Genomic DNA, 27,884 nt, shown 5'->3' on the forward strand with positions numbered 1-27,884 from the left:
TTTGCAAAAAGGAAGTATCCCTTTTTTAGTTTTTTTTTCTTTTTTCTTTCATGCAGAAGTGACCTGCGGTGTCTTATGAATAAAAGAAGAAAAAAAAAAGTTCCGCTTTTTAAAAGAGTTCTAGTTTACTGTCCCGTTAGACTTTCCTGCATACTCAATTTAGAAGGTTTTTTGTTTTTGGTGTTTTTTTTTTTTTTTTTCATTTTGGGTTTGTCTTCAGTGTGTAATGTGGGCTTTGTACTTTTTTTTTTTTTGGCTTTTTCAGATAAATGTTCTTAAGATTACCGTTGAAGATCTAGAAAAAGAAAGAGACTTTTATTTCGGCAAGCTAAGGAATATTGAGCTGATTTGCCAAGAGAATGAGGGAGAGAGCGACCCAGTCCTTCAGAGGATCATAGAGATTCTGTACGCCACAGATGTAAGTATTCCTCCATCGGGACACCATTAAGACAAGGTGACAGGTCAGGGAGTGCTCCTGTCCTGGTTTGGTGGTGATCGTGTGCCTGAGCGCTACTTCCTCTGTCCATTACACAGATACCCTGCACGGCGGTGGGTGCTCTTGAGGAACTTGCCGTTTTAGAGCTCATGTATCCAGACAGTTATTGCCTATAACTTGTGTTGGAATTGTTTAACCTCTTCATGCCGGCCGCACGCAAATATCCGGCGTCTGGGCCTAGACGCTGAGCGGCCGCACATTTGCGCTCTATTAAAAAGGGACATATGTGCCAAGAGCACGCGCCCTGCGCACTCCCAGCACACATGTCCTGTACTCATGGAAAGGTCCCGATCTCCTCTTTCGATCGGGACCTTTCCCGATCATGTGCCCGCCGTCACGGCGGTCACATGTCTCTGAACCCCGCCCCCGGCTTCTGAAACTCTTAAAGGCCCGAAAGGTGCCGGCGTGAAGGGGTTAAAGCTCAAATCCATTTCCAACTTTTAGGTAAGATATTGATGCAAAAGCAGCTTTTAGTGCTTCTCATTCTTCTGTTCACATTGTTTAACCACTTCCAGTCCCGACGCTCTTACCTCCTTCCTGCCCAGGCCAATTTTCAGCTCTCAGCGCTCTCACACTTTAAATGACAATTGCGCGATCATGCAGCACCGCACACATGAATTTTTTAGCCTTTTTTGAGACAAATAAAACTTTATTTTGGTGGTGTTTATTCACCACTGGGATTTTTTTTTCTTTTTTGCTATATAACTGAAAGTCCAAACATTTCGAAAAAAAAGAGTTTTTCTTGTAAAATTTTGCAAATCTTTCTTCATAAATCTTGGGCAAAATTTATTCGATTATCTTTTTAGTAAAAAAAAAAAAACCCAAACTAGTTTACAACCAAAAATATATTAATATTCAAAATTGTGTGTGTTTATTATTTTTTTTTTTCCATGCTGTCACCCTAGCAGTACAGTGTCACCCACAACTTGTGGGGGGTGGTGAAGATTTTTTTTTTTTGGTTTTTTATATTGCTTTTACACCCATAAAGGCTATAAAAACAATAATTTCTCCTTCTCTCTGGCTGCATTCTTGCAGCCATTGAGAAATACTGTGTGAGTTGTGATTGGTCACAGCTTGTCACATGGTACAAGGCTTTTCTGAATAGCCCTGTACCATGTGACCTCTGTGATCATTCACAGATTTCCCAAGTAGAAAGCACATCTTTCAGGACATCTTGGTTACTACTGTTCATGTGATCACTGATTAGCCAATCAGCGATCACATGATCGGGACCTCACACAGAGGTCCCGTACAGTGATCGGTGTTCTGTGTCCTCCGGACACAGTGGGCACCGGATCGCAGTGCTGCACGCTCCCAGGGAGCGCACACAGGCTGTAAATGCTGGTGCCGTTTATGAACAGCAACCCGCTCCTGCACTGCTCCCGTCCGGCCCAACAGTCCTAGTTCAGTGCCTGCTTCCCATCCTAAGGTTTTTCTAAACCCAGCATCATCGAACCTTTCCTCTCTGTAGTTGTGTCTTGGCCACGCCTCCAGTAGCTCTCTGGATTTTGAGAGGGGCATTACCACACAATATTGGCTCAATGTGGACTTTTTTAAAGCATTTTAAGTTGAATGTAAAGACTTTTAAAACTCCAATTTATAATGTTATAATATTCACATCTTTTGGTGCAGTTTTAATGTTAGTGGCTGAACGGGGCCATCACAGCCATCATCTGCTGTTCTCACATTGTTGGTCCTCCTTGCCATCAGCTGCAGAAGTTGGAGTTTAGCGTTTACATAACCACACCTTAGGAGATTTGGGCTGGCCATACATTATACAATTTTCTTTTTTTTTTGCTTTAGATTTACCAAAATTGTATTGCAATGCTTGCAATGCGATCAGTGGAGCACAGAGGAGACCTTAGGGGTCTTTTAGACCCTGCATGTCTCATTAAAGAGAACCTGTTGCCCAAAAGTCATCACATAGTGGACCCCTATGTGTCGCCTATGTGATGCTAAAAAAAAAAAAAAAAATTTTATTGCAAAAAAAATAATTACACTTAAGCACTGAACATTTTCCCCCAAGGGCGCCTACGCGTGAAACCACTGATTGCGATACACATGTTGCATATCGGCACGCACGCCGTACTTCTATAACTAGACCTCCTCCGTAAACCCTAAACTGTAGACCTATAGGGGCTTTTGAAGTATTGCCTATAGAAAATGTAGGGTACTGAAGTTAGTCGCCACAGTGTGGTGCACAGAGTTAAGGTTTGACATGTTGGGTATCTATGCATCCTCGCCTTTTTATTATTATTATTATTATTATTATACAGTATTTATAAAGCGCCAATAGTTCGCTCAGCGCTGTACATTACAAAGGGAGACAGAACATGTGACAGAACAATACCAATACAATGCAAAACATGAGGGGATCGAGGGCCCTGCTCTTTCGAGCTTATTTTATATTTGATTACATTCATTAGCCCTAAAATTCACTTTCGTGTCTTTTTCTGAAATTTTGCATTTCTTAGACCTTTGCAGTAATATTGTGTGACATAAAAATTGGAACTACTACTGCATTATTGACGTGAAGATTACAAAAAACCCAAAAACTTTATATATTTTCTAACAGCAGACACCCTCCGGCAGGGGTGTCTGAACTACGGCCCTCCAGGTGTTGAGGAACTGCAAGTCCCTTGAGCCCTTGCAAGACTCTGGCATCCACAGGCAAGACTCCCAGAGACATGATGGGACTTGTAGTACGTCAGCAGCTGGCGGGCCATAGTTTGGATACCCCTGCTCTAGGGTGTCTGCTGTTAGAAAATATATAATGTTTTGGGTTGGTTGGTTTTTTTTTTTTTTTTTTTTTTTTTTTTTTTTTTTGTAATCTTCAGGCCCAAAATTATTTTTTTAGACGTGTACAAAAAAAAATTTGCAAACACGGTTCTGGCAGCGAAAGGGTTAATACTGCTTTGAACTTGTCTGTAAACATGTGGTTGCATTGTGAGTCGGTCTGATCATTTTTTCTGTCTTCTCTCCTGCAGGAGGGTTTTGTTATTCCAGATGAAGGAGCGCCACCAGAGGACCAGGAAGAATATTAACGCGGTTCTTTTCCCATGCAGTCATTTTTTTGAATTTTTTTTTTTTTTTTTTTCGTTCACATCATGTGCTTAACTGTAAAAAAAAAAAAAAAGAAAAAAAATTCCTTTTATTCTCGGAGGCCTGGGTCAGCTCCTCACTTTTCAGAAGTGTACTTTGCCAAAGTTTCACTCATTTTACAGCGGCTAAACCTTGGAGATGTCCCATTTTTTTGTAGCAAGAAAGTATTAAACTATCCCCCATTCCCTTTTTTTTTTTTTTTTTTTCTTCTTCCCGGTTCCCACGGGAACGTTCAGTAAGGACTCTTGAAGGTTTCAGTCGCTAGCAGGCAAGAATGTTTTAAACTTGAAATTTGTGAAGTGAAAAGTTTATCGGGTGGTTTATCAGGTTGTGACGTTTTTGAACAAAAAAAAAGAAAATCGCTATTAGATCTAATATGGTTGACAGACAAAAATGCCTTAAGGAGTTTATATGTGCTTTCATATCTAAGCTCTTGCAGTGTAATATGGCTTAGTAAGTGTATGTGTCTCGCTAGGTAGGTGCTTGCCACAGTGCGAGCTTTGGGGGTTACTCTTGTGTTTTTTTTTTTTTTTGTTTTTTTTTTGTTTTCTTTATTGCTTGCATGTAGAGTGGTCCCAATGTGCTGCTCAAGGTGTAAGGTGCCGAGGGGAGGGTCGGGTTGGCGTGACTGCCTCTACCTCCATCTCCTTTACCTTCTCGCCTCCGACAAAAATGGCTTCAGCCCTCCGGCGGTCAAAATAAAAAAAGGAAATGTGGAAGATAAAATTGCCGTATAAAAAGTATGACATTTTTATTGAGGCTCAGAGACATGACGGATGTCCTGCAGCCTTCCTCTCCCATCTTGTACTTCCCAACGTTTTTTTTTTTTTTTTAATTTTGTAAAACTTTATTTTGCCAACTTATATTATTTAATATCTTCCTTCTCGACGTGTTTTTTTTTTATGTATCTGCTGTATCCTACAGATCACTGGGTTATTCACTCCTGGAACGGATGGTTTGGTGGTGGTTATGCATGTAACGTACGAAGGGCCCGCGCCGAAGACGTGCGCGCCCTTCGCTGAGCCAGCCGTCACAGACACTGCAGTGCTATACTTTCTAAATCTCTTGTGGCCTTTTTTTAAGACTCGTATTTCCTCTTCTTTTTTTTTTTTTTTTTTTTTTTTTTCGGTTTTCTCCAATTTTAGTCTGACTTTTTTCCTTTTCTCTTTCTCAACAGTTTTTCTACTTTAAGCCATTTCTAAATAAAATTTCTGTATTTCAAGAGTGAATTCAGCTCCCGTGTTGTGTGGTTCTTTTTTTTTTTTTTTTTTTTTTCAATATATACATGTTTTTGTTTGTTTTTTTCCTTTTGAGTAGATTTTATGAAGGTTTGGTAAAGCTGGACTCTGGGCTGGCCCAAAAAAAAAAAAAAATGTCCGTCTTTCTTTACCAAATGCAGAACAGAATGCTTTTTTTTTTTTTTTTCCCCCCTCATCTTGTCAGTCAGACTGGTAGGGCCTCTGCCCTATTTGCTGAGATAGTAATGGCAGTAGCAGCAACCAATACTGGTCCTGCGTTGCACTTGGTAATGTTGAGATCCCGACCACATTCTGCGGCTGGAGAGAAGACCAGAGCTGCGGGTTAGTTTATCAAAACCCACCAGCAAAAATGCGATCTGTTGGAGCTTACCAGTCCTTGGATGTTCTGGCTGCATTGGTTTTCATTTTTCAGGCTTTTTCCCCCATTTTATTTTTCACCTACTTTCCTTACAGATATTACACGTTTGTTCCTGGGTGGCTACACCCTACTCTTGTATCTGTGGAGGGAGCCAGGGTTGTCACAAAGGTTGTATTCCTCTCCATCTCCATTATTTGGGGGATGGTTAGATTAGTGGTTAACGGGAGGAACATAACATTCAGTTCAGCTCACAGGAAATGATGAGGACAATACAAATCTAGCCAAGGTATTTTCTGTGCTCCTTAAAAATGTGTTTAGCTGGGGAAAGGAAAACTAATGCAGCCGCCACATCAAAATGCTAGTAAACTGCAATAATTTACATTTTAAGTCTTGGGTTTAGATATCCTTCAAAGTTACAATGGTTGTAAACCTTAGACATGGAAGTATGAACAAAGCGTATCCATCTTTAATGTCAACAAGTGTCAGTTTTGTTCGCTGCCTTGTTTTCCTGACACCAGGAGAAAAATGAAGGCAGGGGAGGGACCTCTAGCATCAGCTCTGTTCCTGTGTGCAGGGATGGTGTCTCTTCCCTCCAATCGGCTCTCAGAGCTCTCCTCACTGAGCTCTGCAGTGTGTGATCTCAGCTCTTTGTTCCCTGCTTTTCAGAGCTGAGAGATCCTGTGTATATTCAGCAAATTCACTGGACGTAGAGGAGAGGGTCCATAAACTAGCGTTTTAGCTTTATAAATTCTGCACTTTGAATGGATGTAGAGAAGAGAAGACTACAGATAAACAGGTACAACTTATGTAGGATGGTTTGTTTTATCTCCGTGTATCACCTGAGGCCAGTCATTGCACTGGGTATATGTAAGGATTTACAAACACTTTGAAGGGTACCGTCACCCCACACCCCCCCTTTTTTTTTTTTTTTTTTCTTTGTCCCCTGAACACTCAGACAAGCTTTATAAATTCTGAAATTTTGAATGGATGTAGAGAAGACGTCCGATAAACAGGTACAATGTATGTTGGAGGATTTGATTCTTCTCTGTAAACCCATACATATACCCAGTGAAATGACTGGCCTCAGGTGATGTACAACCACTTGAAGTTTTTACTCAGCAATAGATCCTGCCTTAAAGGATAAGTTCACCTTTTTGACCAAAAAAAAAGTGCATTTGTTACATAATATATAACAAATTATTTATAAATATATATACAGTGGGGCAAAAAAGTATTTAGTCAGCCACCAATTGTGCAAGTTCTCCCACTTAAAAAAGATGAGAGAGGCCTGTAATTGGCATCATAGGTAGACCTCAGCTATGAGAGGCAAAATGAGAAAACAAATCCAGACAATCACATTGGCTTTTTTGGAAAGAATTTATTTGCAAATTATGGTGGAAAATAAGTATTTGGTCACCTACAAACAAGCAAGATTTCTGGCTCTCACAGACCTGTACCTTCTTCTTTAAGAGGCTCCTCTGTCCTGCACTCATTACCTGTATCAATGGCACCTTTTTGAACTTGTTATCAGTATAAAAGACACCTGTCCACAACCTCAAACAGTCACACTCCAAACTCCACTATGGTGAAGACCAAAGAGCTGTCGAAGGACACCAGAAACAAAATTGTAGACCTGCACCAGGCTGGGAAGACTGAATCTGCAATAGGCAAGCAGCTTGGGGTGAACACATCAACTGTGGGAGCAATAGTTAGAAAATGGAAGACATACAAGACCACTGATAATCTCCCTCGATCTGGGGCTCCACGCAAGATCTCACGCCGTGGGGTCAAAATGATCACAAGAATGGTGAGCAAAAATCCCAGGACCACATGGGGGGACCTAGTGAATGACCTGCAGAGAGCTGGGACCAACGTAACAAAGGCTACCATCAGTAACGCACTACGCCGCCAGGGACTCAGATCCTGCAGTGCCAGACGTGTCCCCCTGCTTAAGCCAGTACATGTCCGGGACAGTCTGAAGTTTGCTAGAGAGCATTTGGATGATCCAGAAGAGGATTGGGAGAATGTCATATGGTCAGATGAAACCAAAATAGAACTGTTTGGTAGAAACACAACTTGTCGTGTTTGGAGGAGAGAGAATGCTGAGTTGCATCCAAAGAACACCATACCTACTGTGAAGCATGGGGGTGGCAACATCATGCTTTGGGGCTGTTTCTCCACAAAGGGACCGGGACGACTGATCCATGTACAGGACAGAATGAATGGGGCCATGTATCGTGAGATTTTGAGTGCAAACCTTCCATCAGCAAGGGCATTGAAGATGAAACGTGGCTGGGTCTTCCAACATGACGATCCCAAATATACTGCCCGGGCAACAAAGGAGTGGCTTCGTAAGAAGCATTTCAAGGTCCTGGAGTGGCCTAGCCAGTCTCCAGATCTCAACCCCATAGAAAACCTTTGGAGGGAGTTGAAAGTCTGTGTTGCCCAGCGACAGCCCCAAAACATCACTGCTCTAGAGGAGATCTGCATGGAGGATGGGCCAACATACCAGCAACAGTGTGTGCCAACCTTGTGAAGACTTCCAGGAAACGTCTGACCTCTGTCATTGCCAACAAAGGATATATAACAAAGTATTGACATGAACTTTTCATATTGACCAAATACTTATTTTCCACCATTATTTGCAAATAAATTCTTTCCAAATCAGCCAATGTGATTGTCTGGATTTGTTTTCTCATTTTTTTCTCTCATAGTTGTGTGTGTGTGTGTGTGTGTGTGTGTGTGTGTGTGTGTGTGTGTGTGTAAATTTTTTTCAGGTGGACAAAAAAAAGTACTTTTTTTATTTTTGTCTTCAGGAGCCTGGAAAGCATTGCACCAGCTATCAGTAGATCGCTGGTGCCATGCAGGTCTCCTGCAGACCTGTCAGAATGTCTGTTTGCCCTATGGGGTGTACAGCCAAGCAGATATTCTGACAGGAAACTTCAATTCACTACCACAGCTCTCCACCGCCCCATGGTAGTTCATTGAAAACTACAAGCCCACATCCATTAGGCTGCTGGGACTTAGGCCAGGTTCACATCTACGCAGTTTGCGTTTGATCCGTTTCTGCAGCGCTTTTTGCGGTGAGTCTTATGGGGTTTTTTTTTTTTTCACCTTGTTGCTTAGCAGAATAAAACTCATCAAAAACGCACTACGTGCTTTATTATAGCGTCTCCATTGAAGTCTATAGAACCAAAAACACAATGTTCTGGGTTTTAACCCCTTCCAGTCCGGACACTTTCCCCCCCTTCCAGTCCGGACACTTTCCCCCCCCTTCCAGTCCGGACACTTTCACCCCCTTCCTGTCCAGGCTAATTTTCAGCTTTCAGCGCTATCACACTTTGAATGACAATTGCGCGGTCATGCAACACTGTACCCATATGAATTTTATAGCATTTTTTTGAGACAGATGAAGCTTTATTTTGGTGGTATTTATTCACTGCTGGGATTTTTTTTTTTTTGCTATGTAAATGAAAGTCCAAAAACTTTGAAAGTTTTTCTTATAAAATGTTACAAATAATATTTCATCATAAATCTCGGCCAAAATTTATTCAGTTATCTTTTTAGTAAAAAAAAAAAAAAAATAACCCAAATTGGTTTATAACCAAAAATTATAATTTTTAAATTTTTTTTTTTTACATTTTTATTTTTTTTACATACTGTCACCCTAGCAGTACAGTGTCACCATGGTGACACTGTACTAGTGAGGGCTGCTAAAGATTTTTTTTTTTTTTTACACTGATTGCTTTTACACCCATAAAGGCTGTAATAGCAATAATTTCTCCTTCTCTCTGGCTGCATTCTTGCAGCCATTGAGAAATACTGTGTGAGCTGTGATTGGTCTGAGCTTGTCACATGGTATAAGGCTGTTGTGAATAGCCCTGTACCATGTGACCTCTGTAATCATTCACAGATTTCACACATAGTAAGCAATGATGTCAGAAGTGAAATGTTGCTTATTATGCTGCATGTGATCACTGATTGGCCAATCAGTAATCACGTGATCAGGACCTCGCCCAGAGGTCCCGTGCGATGATCGGTGTTCCACTGTGTCCGGAGGACACAGTGGGCATCGGATCGTGGTGCTGGGTGCTGCATGCTCCCAGAGAGCTTGCACAAGTAGGGGGCGAGGAGGCTTTTTATATACAACGGCTGGACGGGATGTGGTTTAAGTCTCTGGCCCTTTCAAAAAAAACGCACTGGGTGAAAATGCGGAGATGTGAATCTGTCCCCTTGAAAATCATGTTAAATGGGCCTCTGGGTTTCTGGAAAATGCATAGACTTAGGAACTTATTTACAGAACTCTTTGGCTGCACTGTTTTCAAATCTGACAGTATGGGAAGCTCCGTACTATCTATCAGGGAAAGGGTGGTGGGCGTGGCTACAGCTATGGGAACATGGTCCACCCTAAAAATGGGTGGAATATGTAACATGTTCCCAAAGGTGACCTTATCCTTTTAAAACAACTGAGCGTTTCATTCTGCATTTTATCATTTGGCCCAGCCTGAAGGTCTTTAGGTCACCTCTATAAAATTCAAGTTCTTCTCGGCGCTGATATTGGTGGTGCCCTCTAGTGCTGTGCTAGGGCTGCACGGGTGCATACATGATCGCAGGAACCTGGCTCGTAGCACACGGTCTCTGTAGAATCATCCGAGTAGCTCTGACCTTGCAGACATCATTGGTGACATGTTCTTGTCTTTAGTATTCATCTGTCTTCTCTACAGAATAGAGCTCTCGCTCTAATCCAAATTCCACAACACTTGCTTTTATCGAATGAGTTCTCTGGGGTTCGGTCTAAATCCAAACTGGGCTTTATAGAATGACTAATCTGTCAGGGAATTGTTAACATCATCATTTGGCTTCGTAAGCACTGCAGCCGTTGGGTGGATTTGGGTTGGGATTTTGGGTGGAAAATCTCACCCAATGGAATTGCTGAAATAGAAATGTCAGAATGCAAAAAAAAAAATAAAATCGGGAAAATTTTTGTCCTTTAAAGGGGAACTTGCACTTTGCATTGATAGGGGAAAATGTGTATGTGAAATCCAACTAGTCCTCCTATAAAGAAATCGGGTAACTGAGGGTGATAACAATTCTATTCCTCCTGATGACACCAAGGATGGGGGGGGGGGGGGGGCATTATTCCTCCCAGTGACACCAAGGATGGGGGGGGGGGCACAATTTCTCCCGCTGACACAAAGAAGGGGGGGACATCATTCCTCACGCTGACACCAAGGACCGGGGGGGGCACTATTCCTCCCACTGACACCAAGGATGGGGCATTATTCCTCCCACTGACACCAAGGATGGGGCACTATTCCTCCCACTGATACCAATGATGGGGCACTATTCCTCCCGCTGATACCAATGATGGGGCACTATTCCTCCCGCTGACACCAAGGATGGGGCACTATTCCTCCCGCTGACACCAATGATGGGGCACTATTCCTCCCGCTGACACCAATGATGGGGCACTATTCCTCCCACTGACACCAAGGATGGGGCACTATTCCACTGACACCAATGATGGGGCACTATTCCTCCCACTGATACCAATGACGGGGCACTATTCCTCCCACTGACACCACTGACGGGGCACTATTCCTCCCACTGACACCAATGATGGGGCACTATTCCTCCCACTGACGAACTGGTGTGCAGTATTCCTCGCAATGATACCAATGATGAGGCATTATTCCTCCCACTGACACCAATGATGGGGCACTATTCCTCCCACTGATACCAATGATGGGGCACTATTCCTCCCACTGATACCAATGATGGGGCACTATTCCTCCCACTGACACCACTGATGGGGCACTATTCCTCCCACTGACACCAATGATGGGGCACTATTCCTCCCACTGACACCAATGATGGGGCACTATTCCTCCCACTGACACCAATGATGGGGCACTATTCCTCCCACTGATACCAATGATGGGGCACTATTCCTCCCACTGACACCAATGATGGGGCATTATTTCCCCTCACTGACACCAAATACTCCTCCATTTAATACCAACGATTGCGCATTGTTTACTTTCACTGATGTCAGGACATTTTTGGGGGCCCCCCCACAAACCTGTAAGACAGGAAACTGGCCCTTTGTTTAAAAAGTTTGGAGACCCCGGCCCAAACGAGCAGTTAACCCTGATAACACGGGAGTAGTGAAATGTTTTCCCTTGCAAAAAGAAGCAACCCTAATAGTCTCCTGCTGCAGGCAACACTATTGTTGATCCAAAGAAGAAAAAAAATCATCCTCTGAAGTCTCTGCAGAATCCGACACTTCCTGGAATGTCGACTTACTGCGTCCTTTACTGAGCCAAGTGATTCCCCTCCCTGTAGTGATTTTGGAGTTTGGTGGGAGGAGCTACAGTGCGAAGGCCGCAGAAGATCTACGTTATTCTGGCCATACACAGAAAATTGTTAGAGCGGTCGCTACGCTCAATTGTTCAACTTTTGGAACATTAGTGGGCTAATCTCCATGATCGAAATGTAAAATTTTATGGCAAAAAAAACTCAAATTTTTTTTTTTTGGAGCCAATATTATAGATTTTCTAAACAGTAGTGGAATCGATCGGAACCGTTTAAAAAAAAAAAATCTACAGGGCATGTGCATGTTAAAGTGTAACCCCGGAAGTACAAGGAACGGAAAGAAAGATCTTCCTGTTAAATACAGTTGGCCAGGGGCGGGGTTCACAAAGGTCAAAAAAATCATGACATCATTTCAATGCGTTCATTTTTATTCATTTCCTCCAATTGTCAACATATCCTCCATTGTTGACAACATAAATGGCACATTATTAGTCGATCGGTGGAAATGATGTAAAGATTTGTTCGACCTTTGTGAACCTTCCTATCCGCCAACTGCACTTAAAAGAAACCTTTTTTTTTTTTTGCTGTGCTTGTACTTCAACAATTACATTTTAACACGCACATGTGTAGATTTTTTTTTTTTTAACAGTTTTTGATCGATTCCACTACTAATGTTTAGAAAAATTGATCGTTTTGGCTTAAAAATCGCATGACGATTTGTTTCGGGTTTTTTTGGAGTTTTTTTTTTTTGCCATAAGCTTTGCATTTCAATAATCGGAATTAGCCAACTAACGTTTTGAAAGTCGAACGATCAGGTGTACGGAACGATTTTTCAAACCGTGTATGGTCAGCATCACTGAATTATAGTAGGATATTAAAAACGGCAGCTTCTGATGTGATCATTTATTAATCTGGGTCCTTCACGCTTCTGCGGTGCGGCATATCACATGTGATTCGCACAGGAACCGCACCGCATTCCTGTGCGCAAATCGCATGCGAATTCTGTGCGGTGCGATCTGAGCCATACATTTTGTATGGTTCAAATCGCTCTGCAGCAAAAAAGATGCAGGACCCTTTATTTTGGTCTGCACTAGAATCGAATTGCATGGGTATTCACACCTATGAGATCCGATTCTGCAAATCGCACCGCGTTTTGCGCACTGATTTCGGGGTGTTGTTAACATACGCCCCCGCAGCGGTTCACGGGAATTCGCACAGAAACCGCCTGCGAATTCCACACCGCCTCAGTGTGAACCTGGGGTAAAAGTCAAAATTTAAAAATCGTGATTCTCTGTAGCAACAGTGCTTATTAACTGATTCCACGCCGCCCTATAGTAGAAATATTGCTACAGGGTGTCATGGGTGTGCAAAATCACGTGATTTGCGATCCCGCGGTTTTTCACGGGGCCCTGCGGGTGCCGTGATTTGACCCTGAATCATCCGATTTAGGCCAGTGATGATCGGCCTAGGTTGGATGATCGATCCCTGTCCTATCAGGAATCTTCCTGTACTTGTTGTTTACAGCTACACAGGTACAGGAAATGACGACATCTTCTCTCTCTCTGGGCGCGTTCCGTCCCACAGAGAGAAGAATCACAGTGAGTAAAACAGCACATTTTTCACAGAACACTCTAGAACACATTTAACTCCTTGATTGCCCCCCCCCCCCAAGGTAACCCCTTCACTGCCCTGTCACCAGTGTCATTAGTATAGTGTACAGATTTTTTTTTGCTCATCACTGTATTAGTGTTGCTGGTGACTCCATACCACAGTCAGTTATACCCAAGCAACTGTTCAATGCATCAGACTGCAGCGGGGGAATATACCGGTGCAATATCATGTCTCCTCAGAAGCATCAAACAAACATAAGTCGCACTCATCAGTGTCTATATATTGCTGTAGACACACTTGGCGTAAAGTGGGTGTGCCGTGTCACCTCCCAAGTGCCATTCACACTTTTTTTTTATGTTTATGTACATTGTCTGGGTCTCCACAGGAATCCAGGGTCAATTAAAGGGTATGTCCAGGCACTATCTGAATTAACCCCCCCCCACTAGATCATGCCCCAGTATCAGCTATTAATACATACTGTGGCTTCACCAGGCATGTGCTGCTGTGAGGTCACTTCCTACTGTCTTGGGCACGCCCCCCCTCCCAGAACTATATCTCCCAAGAGCCATTTAATTTCACATAGTGTGGGGGCAGGATTTTGGAAGTCAAAGTAGCAGCTTTGCTTTACAGGGAAATTAATTCATGTATGCAGAGGGTGATGGAGGGGTGGAGCTGGACAGGGAGAGGAGGAGAAAATTACAGAGTTGGGCAGGGAGGAGGTGGAGTTGGGCTGGCAGAGGAACAGAGAGGGGTGGAGCTGGACAAGGGTAAGAGCTGGCCTGGAAGAGGAGCAGTGAGGGGCGGAGCTGGACAGGAAGAGGAGCAGTGAGGGGCAGAGCTGGACAGGAAGAGGAGCAGTGAGGGGCGGAGCTGGACAGGAAGAGGAGCAGTGAGGGGTGAAGCTGGACAGGAAGAGGAACAGTAAGGGGTGAAGCTGGATGAGCGGAAAAGAAAGCGGGTGGAGCTGGACAGGAAGAGGAGCAGTGAGGGGCGGAGCTGGACAGGAAGAGGAACAGTAAGGGGTGAAGCTGGATGAGCGGAAAAGAAAGCGGGTGGAGCTGGACAGGAAGAGGAGCAGTGAGGGGTGGAGCTGGACAGGAAGAAGAGCAGTGAGGGGCGGAGCTGGACAGAAAGAGGAGCAGTGAGGGGTGGAGCTGGACAGAAAGAGGAGCAGTGAGGGGCGGAGCTCAACAGGAAGAGGAGCAGTGAGGGGCTCAGCTGGACAGGAAAAGGAGCGGTGAGGAGCGGAGCTGAACAGGAAGAGGAGCAGTGAGGGGCTCAGCTGGACAGGAAGAGGAGCGGTGAGGAGCGGAGCTGAACAGGAAGAAGAGTGGTGAAGGGCGAAGCTGGACAGGAAGAGGAGCGGTCAGGGGAGGAGCTGGACAGGAAGAGGAGCAGTGAGGGGTGGAGCTGGACAGGAAGAGGAGCAGTGAGGGGTGGAGCTGGACAGGAAGAGGAGCAGTGAGGGGTGGAGCTGGACAGGAAAAGGAGCTGTGAGGGGCGGAGCTGGACAGGAAGAGGAGCAGTGAGGGGAGGAGCTGGACAGGAAGAGGAGCAGTGAAGGGCGGAGCTGGACAGGAAGAGGAGCAGTGAGGGGCGGAGCTGGACAGGAAGAGGAGCAGTGAGGGGCGGAGCTGGATAGGAAGAGGAGCAGTGAGAGGTGGAGCTGGACAGGAAGAGGAACCAAGAGGGGCGTGGATAGGTGACATTTTGCAGTCCAACAGGCAGGGGTGACAACACAGGGCCATACTGCTGGCCAGCCCAAATTAGCAATTTACAATCCAGACCTATACTATGGTGATGTCATTGGTTGGCTCCGCCTCCCCAAAATGTCATCGCACTAACTATTGGTCCAGAAAACATGAGCAGAGCAAAACGTGGTATGTACACACTTTAATTAGCGTGCCCCCATTGGGGGGCTACCAGGGGGAGCAGAATCTTGTGGAAGGGGCCACTGAAGAAAATTATATTGAAGAAGAAACATTTTCCATTGCGGATACTAATTTTTTTAAAATTGTGGACCTGGCATCAGATATACTTTTACATGTCAACTGCATATATGTTACACAATATGTAAGTATAACACTCCTAGGTATGTATTACCTCTTACAGAGATCACAGATCCCCTGTCAATGCTGCCATCTGCTTTTCTGTTCAGCAGGACGGCGCCATATTTGTTCAGACATCATCCAAGGTCACCATCAACTTCCTGGACTGAGATGCCGGCTTTTAAGTCCTGGTGCCTTTATAACTCTTGGCTTTGTTTACAAATGTCTGTCACAGATCAGCCTCTGCTGAGGCTTCCCAACTTGTGAACTTGCTACAAAGGTAAAGTCCAAGCGATCACTGAGGGAGAAGAGATTGAGAAAATGCTTCCTTCTGCCTGCAGCAGACTGATGGTATTATCTCAGTGGACTGGAGCTAATATATATATATATATATTAGCTCCAGTCCACTGAGATAATGCCATCAGTATATATATATATTTGCAATATATTGTAGCAAGTTAAGAATTTGAGTTTAAAGGATAAGTTCACCTTTTGGATAAAAATAATAAATGCACATTTTTTTGCAGGTAAAAAAAATGTGCATTTATTATTTTTGTCCAAGGGAGCCTGGAAAGCATTGCACCAGTGATCAGTAGATTGCTGGTGCCATGCAGATCTCCTGCAGACCTGTCAGTATATCTGCTTGCCATGCGGGATGTACAGGGTGTATGGGATGTACGGTCAAGAGGATATTCTGACAGGAAGCTTTAATGAACTACTACAGCCAGGGGTGGACTGACAACTCATGGGGCCCCCGGGCAGTAGGGAATCATGGGGCCCCTGTGTCCTTGCCCACACTCAAGCCACACCCAAAAAAGCCTATGAAAGGTACCACGGGCATCTCATGGGGCCCCCGGGCAGTCCGCCCCAGACTACAGCTCTTCTCAGCGCCGTGGTAGTTCATTGAAAACTACAAGCCCACAGCTGCTAAGGCTGCTGGGACTTGTAGTTCATTCATTCAGAACTCTGAGAATGAGTAACGTGGCCATGTGGGCGGAGCCCCACGTGGCCACGCTGTTTTCAAATCTGACAGATGGAAACTTCTCCCTGTACTAACTGCCAGAGGGAGTGGGGGCGGCGGGCGCGGCCGCAGCTATGGGAACATGTTACATGTTCCACCCTAAAAACAGGTGTAACGTGTAACATGTTCCAAAGGTGAAATTATCCTTTAATCATGCAGACTTGTGAAGTTGCTGAGAGGTCCGCTTTAAGATCTGCCTGATGTCCTGCTTTAAATCCTGGAGGCTCGTTCACACTTGATCGATTTGTAGCTCGAAGCTCCAAAAACGCTCAAAAATCAGTTGTTCTCTATGGTGCCTGTTCACACCTGACCGTGCCAACAGGCACCATAGAGAACCATCTATTTTTTTTTTACGTTTGAGTGTTTTTCGAGCTTCAAGCTACAGATCTCTCAGGTGTGAACACAGCCAATTGCTGAGCTGTTATTGTCCAGGATAGTGACTTTTTCTTTTTGTATTGTCAAGAATAGAAGGCTTGAACTCCTTCCTGAGCGAATATCAAGAGGAAGATGAAGTGGAGCAAACAGATCAAGACCTCTGTGTGCCCCAGGTCTTCTAAGAGTAAGTACGCCCTAATCACAGCCCCTGCTTTCTGATAGTGACCCGCTTGCTTGATTAGCCATGAAATCGCTCCTGTACTTGGTTGCTTCTACTCTTGACATCCGGGGGCAAAATGTAAATGACCTAAATTGTACATATTGACTCCTGAGAAGAAGACATATTAGTGGATTTCCGGGCCCCGTCACCTCCCCCAAAAAATTAAGTCAACAGCTACAAACAGGGATGCTGTTAGAAACCACGGGGCCCCATACAGCCAACCTGACTTGGCCCCCCAAAGAAAACAATGTTTACTAGGCTTCAGTTATGAATGAACACAGTAAGGGATCGGTACCAATCACTCATTGTGTTCATTCAGGAAAGCAAGGGGCTGGTGGCGATAAGGCTGAGGCAAGGTGGAGGCGGAGACGAGGGGGGGGGGGGGCGAAGATAAGGGGATGATGCTGTGGTTGCACAGAGAGGCACAGGATCTGTAGGAGGAGTTCTGTCCTCCTCTCTGCTGCCGACTGCTGAGGCAAGATGGAGGCAGAGACAGGGGGGGGGGGTGTGGAGATGAGGGGATGATGCTGTGGTTGCACAGAGAGGCACAGGATCTGTAGGAGGAGTTCTGTCCTCTTCTCTGCTGCCGACTGCTGAGGCAAGGTGGAGGCGGAGACGAGGGGGGGATGGAGATGAGGGGATGATGCTGTGGTTGCACAGAGAGGCACAGGATCTGTAGGAGGAGTTCTGTCCTCCTCTCTGCTGCCAACTGCTGAGGCAAGATGGAAGCGGAGACGGGACGGGGGGGGGGGTGTGGAGATGAGGGGATGATGCTGTGGTTGCACAGAGAGGCACAGGATCTGTAGAAGGAGTTCTGTCCTCCTCTCTGCTGCCGACTGTGAGGCAAGATGGAGGCAGAGACAAGGGGGCGGAGATGAGGGGATGATGCTGTGGTTGCACAGAGAGGCACAGGATCTGTAGGAGGAGTTCTGTCCTCCTCTCTGCTGCCGACTGCTGAGTCAAGATGGAGGCGGAGACAAGGGGGCGGAGATGAGGGGATGATGCTGTGGTTGCACAGAGAGGCACAGGATCTGTAGGAGGAGTTCTGTCCTCCTCTCTGCTGCCGACTGCTGGGGCAAGATGGAGGCGGAGACAAGGGGGGCGGAGATGAGGGGATGATGCTGTGGTTGCACAGAGAGGCACAGGATCTGTAGGAGGAGTTCTGTCCTCCTCTCTGCTGTCGACTGCTGAGGCAAGATGGAGGCGGAGACAAGGGGGGTGCCGCAGGCGCAGGAGAGGCGCAAGGGCCACATAAAATGGCCTGATGGGCCAGAATCGGTCTGCGGTCCTTCTGTTTGACACACGTGGTATATGCGACACACTGTAATGTCTGCTTCTCTGCAGGGCTATTACTTTTATTAGGTTCACATGAAGAACGGGTTCACTTTAAGATAGCTAGACTCCAGCAAAGCAAATTAACACGTGCTAAAAAAAAATTTGTGATTTTCACCGATGAATAACAACTCACATGCTAGTTGGCAGGAAAAAAAAAATGTGTGGTGCCAGCTTAGCAACTTTTCTCCTTGTAATTACCATTCCACACACTGCAGCATATACTTACCCCAAATACCGACAATTACTATGTTACCTAGGTCAGCAGGAAAGGGAATGCCGTTGTGGAAAAATAAGATTTAATATTTTATTTTTTACATATAGTTACAGAGAGAGTGCGCAAATTCTTTAAAATAGAATAAACAGCATTATCAGTCTCCCAAGGTTTTCAACAATATTACAGTGCGGTTCAAAGTGAAGGGATCATTGTACACTTACCCCCTGGGGAGGTATAGTACTGTATACCATATTAAATGTATAATTCGACCGAGAAATACAAAGGTGAAAGGACACTCACTCCTGGTTCACATCTATGCGGCGGTGCGGGCCCTGTTTTGCGCGGGCACCCATTCATTTGAATGGACTCCCGTGTCCGTGACACGCAGGGAAGTCCCTGCACTTCTTCAGAAAATGCAGCCGAGGTTCCCAGTGCGGTTGCGTTTTCCAGTGCGGGCGGCGTGCCATTAGAAATAATGGCACCCGCCCGCGGGTTCGCATACCTCTGTGCGGGTGGTGCGGCTGCACGGATCCGCAGCGACACCACCCGCACAGATGTGAACCAAGCCTAAGTATCCATGCACTGGGGGTATCATCATGCCCTATTAGACATTGGTAAAGCTTTCCATTGATATACCTATACAGTCATGGCCGAAATTGTTGGCACCCTTGATATTTCTCCAGGAAATCATGTATTTCTCACGAAACGTATTGCATTAACACATGTTTTGCTATACACATGTTTATTCCCTTTGTGTGTATTGGGACAAAACAAAAAAAGGGAGGAAAGAAAGCAAATTCGACATAATGTCACACAAACCTCCAAAAATGGGCTGGACAAAAGTATTGGCACCCTTTCACAACTGCGGATAAATAAGAATGTTACAAGCATGTGATGCTCCTGTAAACTCACCTGGGGCAAGTAACAGGTGTGGGCAATATAGAAATCACACCTGAAAGCAGATAAAAAGGAGAGACGTTCACTTAACCTTTGCATTGTGTGTCTGTCTGTGCCACACTAAGCATGGACAACAGAAAGAGGAGACGAGAACTGTCTGAGGACCTGAGAACCAAAATTGTGGCAAAATATCAACAATCTCAAGGTTACAAGTCCATCTCCAGAGAACTAGATTTGCCTTTGTCCACAGTGCGCAACATTATCAAGAAGTTTGCAACCCATGGCACTGTAGCTAATCTCCCTGGTCGTGGACGGATGAGGAAAATTGATGAAAGATTGCAACGCAGAATAGTCCGGATGGTGGATAAGCAGCCCCAAACATGTTCCAAAGACATTCAAGCTGTCCTGCAGGCTCAGGGAGCATCAGTGTCAGCGCGAACTATCCGTCGACATTTAAATGAAATGAAACGCTATGGCAGGAGACCCAGGAGGACCCCACTGCTGACACAGAGACATAAAAAAGCAAGACTACAGTTTGCCAAAATGTACTTGAGTAAGCCAAAAGCCTTCTGGGAAAACGTCTTGTGGACAGATGAGACCAAGATAGAGCTTTTCGGTAAAGCACATCATTCTACTGTTTACCGAAAACGGAATGAGGCCTACAAAGAACAAAACACAGTACCTACGGTAAAATATGGTGGAGGTTCAATGATGTTTTGGGGTTGTTTTGCTGCCTCTGGCACTGGGTGCCTTGACTGTGTGCAAGGCATCATGAAATCTGAGGATTACCAAAGGATTTTGGGTCGCACTGTAGGGCCCAGTGTCAGAAAGCTGGGTTTGCGTCCAAGATCCTGGGTCTTCCAGCAGGACAATGACCCCAAACATACGTCAAAAAGCACTCAGAAATGGATGGCAAAGAAGCGCTGGAGAGTTCTGAAGTGGCCAGCAATGAGCCCAGATCTAAATCCCATTGAACACCTGTGGAGAGATCTTAAAATTGCTGTTGGGAAAAGGTGTCCTTCCAATAAGAGAGACCTGGAGCTGTTTGCAAAGGAAGAGTGGTCCAAAATTCCGGGTGAGAGGTGTCAGAAGCTTATTGATGGTTATAGGAAGCGACTGATTTCAGTTATGTTTTCCAAAGGGTGTGCAACCAAATATTAAGTTAAGGGTGCCAATACTTTTGTCCAGCCCATTTTTGGGGTTTTGTGTGACATTATGTCATATTTGCTTTTCTGCCTCTGTTTTATATTTGTTCCAATACATACAAAGGGAATAAACATGTGTATAGCAAAACATGTGTTAATGCAATACCTTTTTTGTGTGAAATACTTGATTTTCAGGAAAAATATCAAGGGTGCCAACAATTTCGGCCATGACTGTATATACTGTAGAGCAATTACTTCCTATTATCATCAGTGGTGTGTCTCAATGAATGGTCTCTTCCTATGGTCCCCCTTTATATCCACATTGCAGCCAAAGATTGAATTGAATGCAAAAGTGCCGGTTACATGGATTGAGTCAAGCTAAATAACACTTCCAGGGGTTCTTACAAGTATAGGAAGATATTTATATCATTTGAACCTCTTTTTCCCATAAAAAAAACTGCTGCTGTAACTAAACTTACCAAAATTTTGGATGTGCACATTTTTTTTTCCGATGTGCATAAAATGCCTTGTGGTGCTCTGCAATGCATGTGTGTCAGTGGGTTAATGTATTGGTATAGACCAGTGTTTATCAAGCTTTTTTCAGTCAAGGCACCCTTTAAAATTATGGACAGTCCCGAGGCGCCCTTTAAAATTATGGACAGTCCCGAGGCACCCTTTAAAATTATGGACAGTCCCGAGGCACCCTTTAAAATTATGGACAGTCCCGAGGCACCCTTTAAAATTATGGACAGTCCCGAGGCACCCTTTAAAATTATGGACAGTCCCGAGGCACCCTTTAAAATTATGGACAGTCCCGAGGCACCCTTTAAAATTATGGATAGTCCTGAAACACCCTTTAAAATTATGGACAGTCCCGAGGCGCCCTTTAAAATTATGGATAGTCCTGAAACACCCTTTAAAATTATGGACAGTCCCGAGCCACCCTTTAAAATTATGGACAGTCCCGAGGCACCTTTTAAAATTATGGACAGTCTTGAGGCACCCTTTAAAATTATGGACAGTCCCGAGGCACCCTTTAAAATTATGGACAGTCCCGACGCACCCTTTAAAATTATGGACAGTCCCGAGGCACCCTTTAAAATTATGGACAGTCCCGAGGCACCCTTTAAAATTATGGACAGTCTTGAGGCGCCCTTTAAAATTATGGACAGTCCCGAGGCGCCCTTTAAAATTATGGACAGTCTTGAGGCACCCTTTAAAATTATGGACAGTCCCGAGGCACCCTTTAAAATTATGGACAGTCCCGAGGCACCCTTTAAAATTATGGACAGTCCCGAGGCACCCTTTAAAATTATGGACAGTCTTGAGGCACCCCATTCTAAAATGTGAAAAACAATTCTAATCGTTTTATATAACGCAGCAACATCCACACATGTAGGATTTTTTCCCAGTGCAAGTAGTACTAATATTTTGTGCCACATATACTGTATAGTAGTTTGTCATATTAATGTGAGTCAAGCAGTTCTTATATTGTGTGCAAATAGTTCTTAGGATTATGGCAGATGGTATACAGTGCTTGGAGATTTGGTGGGTTCTAGTAGAGGATGCACGTTCTTTGGTCATATTGTTGTGGACATCTTGTGATGGGTCTCATAGTAAATATGCTTTGGTTTGGCATCTCGTGGTTGAGCTAGTAGATAATACAAAGTGTTTGGACATCTTATGGTGAGTCTAGTACAGTGGTCTCCAAACTGCAGCCCGTGGGCCAAATGTGGCCTTTTGCTTGCCTCTATCTGGCCCTTAGGGCACTATTCCTCCCATTGATACCAATGATGGAGCCCTATTCTTCCCATTGACACCAATGATGGGGCCCTATTCCTCCCACTGATACCAACGATGGGGCCCTATTCCTCCCACTGATACCAATGATGGGGCCCTATTCCTCCCACTGATACCAATGATGGGGCCCTATTCCTACCATTGATACCAATGATGGGGTCCCAATCATCCCCCTGATACCAATGATGGGGCACTATTCCTGCCACTGTTACCAATGATGGAGCACTATTCCTGCCCCTGATACCAATGATGGGGCACTATTCCTTCCATTGACGCCAATGATGGGGCACTATTCCTTCCACTGACACCAATGATGGAGCACATTTCCTCCCACTGACACCAATGATGGGGCACTATTCCTCCCACTGAAACCAAAGATGAGGCAGTACTCCTACCACTGACGCCAATGATGTGGCACTATTCCTCCCACTGACACCAATGATGGGGCACTATTCCTCCCACTGACACCTATGATGGGGCACTATTCCTCCCACTGACACCAATGATGGGGCACTATTCCTCCCACTGATACCAATGATGGGGCACTATTCCTCCCACTGACACCAATGATGGGGCACTATTCCTCCCACTGATACCAATGATGAAGCACTATTCCTCCCACTAACACCAATGATGGGGCACTATTTCTTTTCACTGACACCAATGATGGGGCACTGTTCCTCCCACTAATAAAAATGATGGGGCACTATTTCTCCCACTAATACTAATGATGAGGCTATATTCCTCCTCCTCCTGCCCATGGGTGTTATCTATTTTTTTTTTTTTTTTACTCCCGTTGACCACTAAGTCTGAGGTATTTTCTACTCCCACTGGCCACAATCTGGCCTTCCTAAATTCTGAAGGATAGTAAACAGGCCCTTTGCTTAGAAAGTTTGGAGACCCATTGTCTAGTAGATAAGAAATAGTGCTTTGGAATACTATAGTGGGACTAATAGATGGTGCACAGTGGAGGGACACTTTCCAGTGGTCTTAATAGACCGTGCACATTGGTTGGACACCTTCTGGAGGTTTGTACATGTGATGCAAAGTGGCTAGACATTTTTGGATGGTCTACTAGGTTGGACAGTTGACTCATGGTTAAGGGTAAGATGTCTATTATAGAGCATTTTGTGGTAGGACATTTTCCAGTAGCCATAGTAGACAGTGCACATTGGTTGGACACATCTTGGAGGTTTGTATACATGATGGCCAAACATTTTTGGATGGTCTAGCCAGCTGGACAGTTGACACATGGTTAAGAGTAGGATGTCCATGTTAGTGCATTTAGTGGTAGTTCTAATATTTAGTGAACTAGTACCTTTATACAGTAGGTGACGTAGCTTGATGATGTACATTTGAAGAACATTCTTTGGTGGGCCTAGCTGGTTATATACAAAAGGTGCACTTCTTATAGTCTAATAGGTATAAAAGTGCCAAGCTATAAACAACTGAGAAACGTGGGTTTAAAAGACAAATACATTTCGCTCAAGTGGATATACAGAGTAGATGAACATCTAGTAGTTGGTTTAGGTGAAGTATGCACCTCTTGGAGAATTTTGAGGAATCTTGATAAATGGCTCAAAAAAAAAACATTACTTAATTTTTCGATACAGTTGACCTACTTTGACTAGATATCAATCTAGTAGGCAGTTCCATACACAGAACTTGCTAGCCTACTTCTTTGAGTCTCTGGCTCCAGTTTCTGGGATAAAACACTCAGGATCTGGTCAAACTTCTTGTATCTTTCACTTTTATCCACGGCGGCACCTTTACTCCCCCAGAACATCCTTAGGGAAAACTCCGTCTGGAAGGCCTCTCTTAGTTCGGGCTGAGAAACAAACCCTGCAGAGTACAGACCAACAAACTGTATGAATACAAACCATCTTCTCTCACGGAAAATTAGCATAATTTTATTCTGTGATTATCTCTCATTCCTTGTATTACCTTCGAATCTTCTAATGTTTCCTTCAACCCAACTCTTAACCTTCATCAGTTTAGCCAAGTAGTTTGCTCTCCTTCTTGTCACTACTATTGTAGTTGAGTAAGTTAAGCATTATACTTGTCAAACTTTTTAGTTCTGGATAGGGTTCAGGGTTGGGGCTTTTCTTGGGATTCTATTGCTGCCTGTCCCCTTGTGAAGGTTTCCTGTTCAGATGATAACTATCAAAGTTGGGATTTGTCTTTGCATTGCAGGTCAGGATTGTCCCACTCCAGTCCTTGAGAGCCACATACAGGCCAAGTTTTTTTTCTTATATAAATACAAAGTCATTTATGGACTCTTTGTAAAACATACCTTACTAAACGTACTGTTGTCTGTTGGAGAAACACTAAAATGTATGTGGATTCTGACCCTTGAGGACTGAGTTGGATACCCCTCTTGTAGATTTTTTTTAATTTAATATGAAATTACCCCCTCTGGGACACATACAGCATTACAAATGTAGCCGACTTTCATTCCCTTGCACACTCCAATCAGAAGAAGTTGAAAAACCACTTAAATTTCTGCTGGAGAAGTCCATCCCTACGCTCCAATACCTTTAGTAGACCACCATAGAGATGGAACACGTGACTTAAATTTTTCTGTTTCAACCATCACCTGCGTGGACCATCAGGAGTGTGAATAATTAGACTGTAATGGCCAGAGCTGGGATTCTGTGGTTCAGGATTAGTTGTTTCCAGGACAGCGGGTACAAGAGACTGGAGAATCGTACACAGTGGGAAACTCTTCTGTACTCAGTACCAGTGTTGCTTCTATACACTGCTCAAAAAAATTAAAGGAACACTTTTTAATCAGAGTGGGATAATGATCTGGTCAGTTAAGTAGCAGAGGGGGTTTTAACCAGTTTCAGCTGCTTTGGTGGTAATGATATTAACAACAGGTGCACTAGATAGGCAACAATGAGATGACCCCCAAAACAGGAATGGTTTTAGAGGTGGAGGCCACTGACCTTATTTTTCCCTATTCATCTTTTCAGACTGTTTTTCACTAGTTTTGCACTTGGCTAGGGTCAGTGTCACTACTGGTAACATGAGGCGATACCTGGACCCTACAGAGGTTGCACAGGCAGTCCAACTCCTCCAGGATGGCACATCAATACGTGCCATTGCCAGAAGTTTTGCTGTGTCTCTCAGCACAGTCTCAAGTGCATGGAGGAGATTCCAGAAGACAGGCAGTTACTTAAGAGAGCTGAAAGGGCCATAGAAGGTCCTTAACCCTTCAGCAGGAGTGGTATCTGCTCCTTTCTCCAAGGAGGAAGAGGATCCCTCTGGGATATCATGTTTCGGTCCATCCGACGTCGCCAGGTTGCACCTCGGACTGTCCAGGAGCTCAGTGATGCCCTGGTCCAGATTGGGGAGGAAATCCCCCAGGACACCATCCGTCCTCTCATTGGGAGCCTCCCCCTACGTTGTCAGACATGCATACAAGCACGTGGGGGCCACACAAACTACTGAGGACCATTCTGAGTTGCTGCAATGACATTTCAGCAAAATGGACTAGTCTGCTGCATTATTTTTTTCACTTTGATTTTGGGGGTGTCTTTGAATTCAGTCCTCTGTAGGTTGATCCTTTTCATTTCCATCAAACGATGGGACTTCCTTACGTTCCTCACCCATCACCCCGTCCATATCAGTATAGATATCCAGCATGATATTTTTCCCCATTGAGATCTGATGGGTTTTCAAAATGTTCCATTAATTTTTTTTGAGCCGTGTTTATTTAGAAAGGTGTAAATTTTTCAGTTTGTCTGAAGTGTACCGGTACCTATTCTGTCTTTGCTCTTTAGCTTTTCCATATCACGATATGTAACCAATAATCCCTGATATGTATCTTGTATTGCAATTATCTACAGGTGTGTTCTTTTCTAGATACTTCCAGGTGTGTTCTTCTCTGGATACCGTGGAAGAGCGTCCCAAAGGAACCCTGGGAACGTCCTCTTCTGGGTTTATAGATCTCCCAGGTTCCTTACTTATACCTTTAGGGATCTCTGATATGAGGTCCAGTGCAGGGTTTACCTCTCTCTTGATAGGAAATTAAATCCACCTGGGACCTGTAGCTAGAGCTCTCGGCCTGGGGACCAGACAAGTCCTGTCTGGAGAGCTGAAAGGTTGGTGGAAACTAACTAACAATGTATGTTGTGGCTGACAAGCAATAGGCTGGATCAGTCTGGTAGTTAGGACCTGCATTACTGTGTAATGAGAGCCGGGACACGGCTACGTTTTTTTTTTTATTTGATATTTGCCTGCCCTGTTTATTTTGGTTAATCCCTGTACAGCACATTGTATATAGTCTTTTGTAAATAACACTAATAAACACCTTCACTGTTTGCCATTAATCTCACTGGATTTGGTATATTTGCCTGAAAGACTGCTTACCCCAGGAAGCATATATCCCGGCTGCCTATCCACAGCTCACAATACCTCCTGGTGTGTTCTTCCCTAGATACCTCCTGGTGTGTTGTTTCCTAGATACCTCCAGGTGTGTTCTTTCCTAGATACCTCCAGGTGTGTTCTTTCCTAGATACCTCCTGGTGTGTTCTTTCCTAGATACCTCCTGGTGTGTTCTTACCTAGATACCTCCTGGTGTGTTCTTTCCTAGATACCTCCTGGTGTGTTCTTTCCTAGATACCTCCAGGTGTGTTCTTTCCTAGATACCTCCAGGTGTGTTCTTTCCTAGATACCTCCTGGTGTGTTCTTTCCTAGATACCTCCTGGTGTGTTCTTACCTAGATACTTCCTGGTGTGTTCTTACCTAGATACCTCCAGGTGTGTTCTTTCCTAGATACCTCCTGGTGTGTTCTTTCCTAGATACCTCCTGGTGTGTTCTTACCTAGATACCTCCAGGTGTGTTCTTACCTAGATACCTCCTGGTGTGTTCTTACCTAGATACCTCCTGGTGTGTTCTTTCCTAGATACCTCCAGGTGTGTTCTTTCCTAGATACCTCCAGGTGTGTTCTTACCTAGATACCTCCAGGTGTGTTCTTTCCTAGATACCTCCAGGTGTGTTCTTCCCTAGATACCTCCTGGTGTGTTCTTCCCTAGATACCTCCAGGTGTGTTCTTTCCTAGATACCTCCTGGTGTGTTCTTTCCTAGATACCTCCTGGTGTGTTCTTCCCTAGATACCTCCAGGTGTGTTCTTTTCTAGATGCCTCCAGGTGTGTTCTTTCCTAGATGCCTCCAGGCGTGTTCTTTCCTAGATGCCTCCAGGCGTGTTCTTTCCTAGATGCCTCCAGGCGTGTTCTTTCCTAGATGCCTCCAGGCGTGTTCTTTCCTAGATGCCTCCAGGCGTGTTCTTTCCTAGATGCCTCCAGGCGTGTTCTTTCCTAGATACCTCCAGGTGTGTTCTTCCCTAGATACCTCCTGATGTGTTCTTCCCTAGATACAGTGTACCTCCAGGTCTGTTCTTCCCTAGTTATCTCCAAGTGTGTTCTTCCCTAGATATCTCCAAGTGTGTTCTTCCCTAGATACCTCCAAGTGTGTTCTTCCCTAGATACCTCCAAGTGTGTTCTTCCCTAGATACCTCCAGGTGTGTTCTTCCATAGATACCTCCTGGTGTGTTCTTCCCTAGATACAGTGTACCTCCAGGTCTGTTCTTCCCTAGATACCTCCAAGTGTGTTCTCTAAATACCTACAGGTGTGTGCTTCACTAGATACTTCCAGCTGTGTGTTTCTCTAGATTTCTTCAGGTGT

At 44.6% G+C, this 27,884-nt stretch overlaps 2 protein-coding genes across 7 annotated transcripts in view; one reads left to right on the top strand and one right to left on the bottom strand.

Annotated features, from left to right (window-relative positions):
* Positions 1-4,827, top strand: part of MAPRE1 (microtubule associated protein RP/EB family member 1) — a 37,320-nt gene extending 32,493 nt beyond the window's left edge. For all 4 annotated transcript variants that reach the window (XM_089689663.1, XM_089689662.1, XM_089689665.1 and 1 more), the window contains exons 6-7: positions 266-418; positions 3,484-4,827. In XM_089689663.1, coding sequence (XP_089545789.1) covers positions 266-418; positions 3,484-3,540 — 210 coding nt within the window. In that variant the 3' untranslated portion in view covers positions 3,541-4,827. The remainder of the gene's footprint in view (positions 1-265; positions 419-3,483) is intronic.
* An 18,827-nt stretch (positions 4,828-23,654) lies between these two features.
* LOC149452188 (breast cancer anti-estrogen resistance protein 3 homolog) overlaps positions 23,655-27,884 on the bottom strand; it is a 40,049-nt gene continuing 35,819 nt past the window's right edge. For all 3 annotated transcript variants that reach the window (XM_089689668.1, XM_089689666.1, XM_089689667.1), the window contains one exon: positions 23,655-24,038. In XM_089689668.1, the coding sequence (XP_089545794.1) occupies positions 23,836-24,038 (203 nt within the window). In that variant the 3' untranslated portion in view covers positions 23,655-23,835. The remainder of the gene's footprint in view (positions 24,039-27,884) is intronic.

Source organism: Staurois parvus, unplaced genomic scaffold (genome assembly GCF_062004578.1).
Source record: "Staurois parvus isolate SC_StPar_1 unplaced genomic scaffold, SC_StPar_1.0 ptg000490l, whole genome shotgun sequence".
NCBI classification, from domain to species: Eukaryota; Metazoa; Chordata; class Amphibia; order Anura; family Ranidae; genus Staurois; species Staurois parvus.